The 6,949-nt window shown below is 56.7% G+C and overlaps 1 protein-coding gene across 1 annotated transcript in view; it reads right to left on the minus strand.

Moving 5' to 3' along the window:
• The window catches only part of DYSF (dysferlin), a 223,011-nt gene that overhangs the window by 69,198 nt on the left and 146,864 nt on the right, over window positions 1–6,949 (minus strand). Inside the window, exons 41-42 of the mRNA XM_013004756.2 lie at window positions 6,556–6,632; window positions 1,058–1,120 (exon numbers count right to left, since the gene is read on the minus strand). Of these exons, the coding sequence (XP_012860210.1) occupies window positions 1,058–1,120; window positions 6,556–6,632 (140 nt within the window). The remainder of the gene's footprint in view (window positions 1–1,057; window positions 1,121–6,555; window positions 6,633–6,949) is intronic.

A 6,949-nucleotide genomic window follows, 5' to 3' on the forward strand; every position in this document is an offset into this window, starting at 1 on the left:
AAAAAAAATAGTGGAAATGATCAAATTAACGGAGGGTAGTTAAAACATGATGAATATACACATCATGAAATAACATGCAGCCGGGTCTTTAAAGAATAGAAAACTATGGAAGAACATTCACAATGCGCTTTTAAGTTTAAGAAAGGAAGACAAATATTTAAAAGGACAATGCGATTCCAATTTTGTAAAATTTTGTAAAACGTGCACACCCACGCTTTAAACACTACTTTAAAAGGACCAGTGCATCAAAATGCTAAGTGTTTCTCTCCAACCAGAGCTGGTTTCCACTCTGGGCCTTGCATTTTTCTGGATCATTTTTTTCTAAATAAACATAGATATTCGATACTGCCTTCTCTTGGAAACCTTGCTTTCCTAGTTCGGCTCATCGGCCCTCCACATCTCCCCTTGGCACCGTGAATGGGACTCAACTCACTGCCTTTTCGTTCACCTAGTTTGCCGCCTCTGCCAACAGGCGCGCAGGGCCCCTTGGCCCTCAGTGTGGGCCTTCGGGGAGGCATGTTAGAAGTGGAAGCCAAGAGGACATGGCCCATAGAGGCGACACCTAGAGAGTCAGCCCATCAGGCAGAAGGTAACCCTGCTGAGAACATCAGGGAAACGCCTGGCCCAGACTGACTTCTGAGGATCCACCAGGACGGCTGGGGTCCTGGTCCACATAGATCCTCCATGCATGTGGGAGGAACAGAGCGAAGCGCTCTGCCATGGTCCCGTGTCCCAGGAACCAGGGGCTAGTCCACATACTTCTCTGCTCCGCTGGTCCACAAGGCCCCACCCAACTCCCCAAATCTCACCCAGGTAAGCAGGAGTCAGATGACTGCTGGGACGTACAAAGGGCTAACGCAGGACGTCTGTTTCTGAGACTGGACCCTCCACTGCGTTCCCTGCCCCTCCTTCACACCCCAGGAGACTGAGACGTGACTGCGTTATGCTGAGGTGCTGGGACACCTCTTTTCCCTTCCCTCTCCCCGCTCCCCTAGACACTCTACCCCCACCCTCCGAGGGAAATCAGAGAGAACAGGATTAGGTACACCATACATACATGAGCACTGGATGGAGGAGATGCCGTGTTAATGGGGGCCGAACCCGACAGACCGTCTGCAAGCTACAAATTAAACACGCTGGTTAGCCACAGGGTTAGAGGGAGCACTTCAGGGAAGACTGGAGAGCACTCCGCTATCCAGGGAAGGGCCCTCTGCTCCCCATGCAGGGAAGTGACAAGGGGTGGGGAAAGAGCATAAGGTTGGGGAGTTGGCCAAGTCGGGCTCCACTGCTGTCCTGGCTATGTGACCCAGACCAAGCCCCCGACCTCTCGGAGTCAGCATACCCACGTGGCAAAGAGGTGCAAAGCCCACCTCACCAGGCAGCGGTGAGTATAAACGAGAGGAGGGGCATCCCCTTCGGCTCGGTGAGAGACCGCACGTGGAGGTACCCAGCCAGGAGCTGAGCGGGCTCCCATCACCAGGTTTCTCACCACCCTTGGCACCCACTGACTCCACATCATGCCTTCCCAAACCTCCGGGGGCGTGCAAGTTGCCCATCCCTAGGGCCTCCCTAGCACTTGGGCCTCCCCTGGCCAGCCCATAGCACCCTGCTGCCCATGGTCTCGAAGCTCAGGGTGAGTTTCAAAGTCTTCTCTCCTCAAAGACAAGGATGCAGGATCAAACCCTAGACCTGGAGGGCCGTTTGGGGTCCTGTCGTCTAACCTGCCACCCCACCCCCACCGCACCCGACTACAGAAAAGTGTCTGTGCTGTTTTGGGGGCATTCCACAGTCACTTGTCAACTTTCAGCCCTAAGAACCAGAATCTCATAGAGCGGGTCCCTGGGGCACAGGGTCAGCAGGGCCTGGGCGTCAGGACTAGGGGGCAGAAGCCTTGTTCACAAAGCCACCCCAATGGCCCAGGGAAGTTGATGGGGCCTCAGGTCTACTCCGTGGACAAGGCCAGGGCAGTGGGCCAGGCAGAGGGCAGAGCAGTGACAAGGTTCCCAGGAGTAAAGAGGACAACTCATTCAGCGCCAAGCCAAGCCCTCAGCCATCAGGGAAACAGCGCAGGGTTCCGGAATGCAAGGGGGGGGGGGAGGGTTGGTGGGGGGGAGGGACACCAAAGGAGCTGCAAGGCTGGAGAGGTTAGCAGGCCAGTGGGCCCCCAGAACTTTCAAGGTCAGATCCTCCTATCCTTTGAGAGCCGAGCAGGGGCTCTGGGAGTCAACTTCTGGCCAGCCCTCTTTCTCAGCAGGGAGGTCTGGGGGATGCATGGTGAGGGGCCCAGGAGCTCTGCTGGGACCCGGAGGGAGACTTGGCGCTCAGGCCCATTGCTCTATCAAGAGAAGACGGCTGGCAGAGCCCCACAGTAGCCCTCGGCGCTCTTCAGAGCCGGAAGCATGGACAGCTGGCCACTGGGCACCCAGCCCGGCAGCTACATGGCTTGGTGGGCATGGTGTGACTCCCGGAAGACTGGATGACCTCCGGGCAAGGCCCCAACACCCAGCACAGCCCTCTCATCCCACCCAGAGCCCTACTGAAGCCTTGCTTTTATTTTTAATACAGTTCTTTTTTAAGAGACGTGCAAGGGAAACCAGCAGTTGGCCAGAGCAAAAGGGAGAAAAATATAAAGCTAAACATAGTGCTCCAAAGATCTGGGCCAGCATCCGAAATGACACGTTCCCTTTTGGAACTCGTTGTAATTTAGCACTCCGTTTCAAGGAGCACGTACGACCCCACTTTCTCGGCGACCCGGGGACTATAACTGGAGCGGCGGGCTCAAAATTAGCCTGGGCTGGAGGCCAGAGGGAGCCACCTCTACCCTCCCTGACCCACGGGTGTGGAGACAGGTCGGCCTCCACTTTCTGACTTCCTCTGTGGAGCCTGCCAGGTGTGGATCCTCAATAACTCTACTACTCTCCTGCACACCTACCCACCACCACCACCACCCGCTCATACACACCTACCACTATCACCACCACCCACATTCATACCTACCCACCATCACCATCATACACACACAGACCTACCCACTATCTCCACCATACACACCTACCACTATCACCACCACACACACAGACCTGCCCACCACCATCACCATCACACACACAGACCTACCCACTATCTCCACCACACACACCTACCTTCTATCACCACCACACACTCATACCTACCCACTATCACCACCACATGCTCATGAACACCAACCCACTATCATCACCATACTCATACACACATGCCCACCACCACCACTATCACACACACAGACTTACCCACTATCTCCACCACCCACACACACCTACCCACTATCACCACCACACATTCATACATACCTACCCACTATCACCACACGCTCATACACACCTACCCACCACCATCACACACATACATACCTACCCACCACTACCACCCACTCATGCACACCTACCCACCACCATCACACACATACATACCTACCCACCACCACCACCACACACTCATACATACCTACACTCATACATACCTACCCCCAGTACACATTCATACACACCACAGACATTCATACTCTTCCCACACCATACTCACCTGCATTACAGAAGTATATACATACAAAACCACACACCACCACTTTCATACATGCAATCTCTCTCTCTCTCTCTCTCTCTCTCTCTCTCTCTTTCCTTTCTGTCATGCATGCTGACCTACAAACCCTGGAAGCCCAAGTGTCCAGTTGTATCTTACACGTACATTTCTAATCCCCTCTCCAACTGGCCAGTCCTTTTAGAGCCTGGAACACACTCCATGGGGAGGGCCAGCAGCTGCCCTGGGCATCAGGAAAGCACCTGGAGTGACCTGGATATGGTGAGAAGACCTCACAAGCAGAGACGGTGTCCCCGAGACAGGATGGGAGGGGACCCAGACAGGGACAAGGATGTGGCGGGGGTGCATCTGAAGCTAGAGATGGGCCCTGGGGTCGGTGAGCACAGCAGTGCAGGCTGCACCCTCCATCCCAATACTGACAGGCTTCGTGGCACCCTCCAGGCCCCAAGGACCAAGACCCTCCCCTCCATCTGCATGGGGAGTGATGGAAAGACAGACAGCTCAGCCAGAATTGTCTGCTCCATCACTGGGAACAGGAGGCAGCCACAGCACACCTGGTTCCTCAGACGGCCCTTGGCTCCAGAGAGGAGGAGTGAGCCAAAGCTCACTGGACAGTCACATCGGATCAGTGGACATCAGAGAAAACAACAATTCAAACTCAGCCACCTGTCTGGGTGCTTCCAAGGAACCCCCAGTCAGACTCCATCAAGCCAGGGCTCCCTGAAGACAGAAAACAGGCTGCTTGTCAGGCGTGAGGCTCCTGCAGTACAGATCCCAAGCCTCCCCACCAGAGCACACTGGTCTTGTTCCTCCTTCTCTCTGCATACCTGAGGCTGGGAAGGGCCAGCCACTCTCTATCTGGGCACACCTCCAGGAGCCCTGCGCCCACCTCCCCACGCTCTACACTCGCAGCAGCTCTCGCCACAGTGGACCTCTGCTCCTACCGGGCACACAGACCCTGCTCTGGCTCAAACCCGGCGCCCAGTTCGCTCCTGCCAGTGTGGGGATGGTGGGCAGACTGGGTGTCCTCTCTGTCTGCCTCTGGCTGTGTTGGCATCTGGATCTGCTGGGCAGGCCTCTGTTGCCCTGCACGGTCTCAGACGGGCCCACTGAGGGCGTAGCAGCAGGAGCCAGGACCGGGCAGTTGAGAGTGGGGGGCAAATGCTCAACCCAATTCAGCTACCAATCCCTTCCCAGCCCAGAAGGCTTGAAGCACTGAGTTGCAGTGACTTTCATGCCAACATTTACTGGATGCCTCTTCCAAGGCAGGCTGGGTGCTGAGGGTACGAGGGGGAGTGAGCCCCAGCCCTACTCTAAGCTGAGTCTGAGAATGTTCTGACATCAGCCCAGCGCATTTGAACCGAAGGCAAGTGCAGTGACCAAGAGATAGACAAGGACTGGCTGCAGAAGGGGAGGAGCCAGAAGAGACCACACCAAGTCGAGTCTCACAGAAGACCTAGGAGTTGGCCAAGAGGACAGGGGCAGAAGGTCTCTCCGACAGAAGGGGGGAGCGGCGCTGGGAGCCGTGGAGGCTGGAGAAATAAATGGGGTGGGGAAGGCCAGGCCCACTGAGGACTTGACAGCAGTGGGCCCACAGCTCAAGGCCTCCAGGCTGGGCATCAGCAAGGGCACAGCACTAAAACAGCATAGATGCCCCTGGATGTGACAGATGGATGAGAGAAGGGAGGAAGGGGGGATCTGAGCCCTATAATCACGTCTCCAGGGAGAACTTCAAAGCTGAGCTCCAAAGATCCTGTGCCCACTGCGGCACCCAAGTGAGCGCTGTTGCTCTTCTGGTTAATGTTTGATCCACCGATGGTTCTAAGTCAAGAGAACCCTGTGAAGTGCCCAGCTCACCTGCCCACCTGGAGTGAGCAAACGGGCTATGCGCCTGAGGACCAGTGGGGGCCACTAGGCCCGGTGACTGCCAGGCGTGTGAGCAGCATGCCACAAACCCCAGAGAGGAGGTGACAACTTGGAACAGAGAGGGACAACCAGCTGAGGTCTTTCTTCTCCCCTGCAGGAAGGGCTGGGCGGTCTCCGCCCTTGGGAGCTGGGGCCACCTCCAGGGCCCCGGGACAGTGCCTCCCCCTCCTACTCACTCTTCTGTCAAAGACACCCAGACCTCCTGTCAGTCCACTGGCTTTGGCTTCTGAGTCACCAAGTGGCTCTCGGGTGCTGAGAACACAGCGAGAGTGACTTCCCCATGCCCACAGGATGGGGCAGCTTTGGATTAAGTCCCTCCCTGACTCCTCCCCCTTTCTGTTCCTCCAGGGCCAGAGGATGGAAAGATGCGGCTACTGTGGCTTGGACACCCTAGCTTTCTGAGCTGCCTACAAGGTGGCACCGAGCAGAAGCCCACAGGTGAACCTGCCCTCCAGGTAGGGATCATGCAAGAGGGGCTGAGTATCCCAGAAGCAAACAAACTAACTCACTCACCGCCGTTGAGTCAATGCTGGCTCAAAGGGACCTTAAAGGACAGGGTAGACGTGTCCCCTGTGGGTTTCTGAGACTGTCACCCTTCACGGGAGTGGAAAGCCCCATCTTTCTCCTGGGGAGCTGCTGGGGTTTCCAAACGCTGGTCTTGTGGTGAGCAGCCCCACGCTTAACCACTGCGCCACCGGGCACGCCAGCAACAGGCCAGTCTTCCTTGTCTCCCACCCTGGCTTACTAGGTGGTCTCCAGGGGAAAGCTGTCCAGGCCATCCAAGGCAGAGGGCCGTCTTTCTCCCATGCTCCTGGGGAAAGGATTGGGTCTTGCCCCGAAGGCCGGAGCTTCCCGACCAGCCTGACCGCTCCCCAGCTGAGCTCCATGCTGCGTACAGTGGACAGCCTGGCATAGAAGGAGAGGTCAACGGAGGCTGTGGGGTAAGGGAGGGCAGGAGGCGGAGTGGAAGGTGGAAGCATGGAAGGGGGCTCTCTCGAGCACCTCTTGGCGGGAGGTGGCATCTCTCTCGGGATCCAGTGCGCGTCCTACCTGGACAGGGATGAGGAGCTCTTTGTCATCAATGTCGATGAGCACGTCCTCCCCAGGACTGAGTAAGCTCATGTCATCTGTGGAGGAAAGGGGTCCCAGGCCTGAGCGGAGGCTCCCTCCACTCATCATAAGATTCAGCCACAGACCCATGCCCCCCACCCTGGGGGGCACCAAGAAACCGTCTCTCCACACTGATCCGTTCCGATCTCTTCTCCCACCTCTTCTTTCTCCGGCTCTGTCCCCTCTCATCCTCACCCCCGCAGCCCAGTCCCACTGTCTCACTGACTCTCTCTCCTCTTCAACCCTCCTTCACCACTATCTCCACCCCATTGGGGCTCTCACTGCTCGGCTCCCACAGAGCTGGTCAGCCCTTCCTGGTGTGCCCAGCGTGGAG

Source organism: Echinops telfairi, unplaced genomic scaffold, assembly GCF_000313985.2.
Source record: "Echinops telfairi isolate 266 unplaced genomic scaffold, ASM31398v2 ScPeMD7_9;HRSCAF=40, whole genome shotgun sequence".
NCBI classification, from domain to species: Eukaryota; Metazoa; Chordata; class Mammalia; order Afrosoricida; family Tenrecidae; genus Echinops; species Echinops telfairi.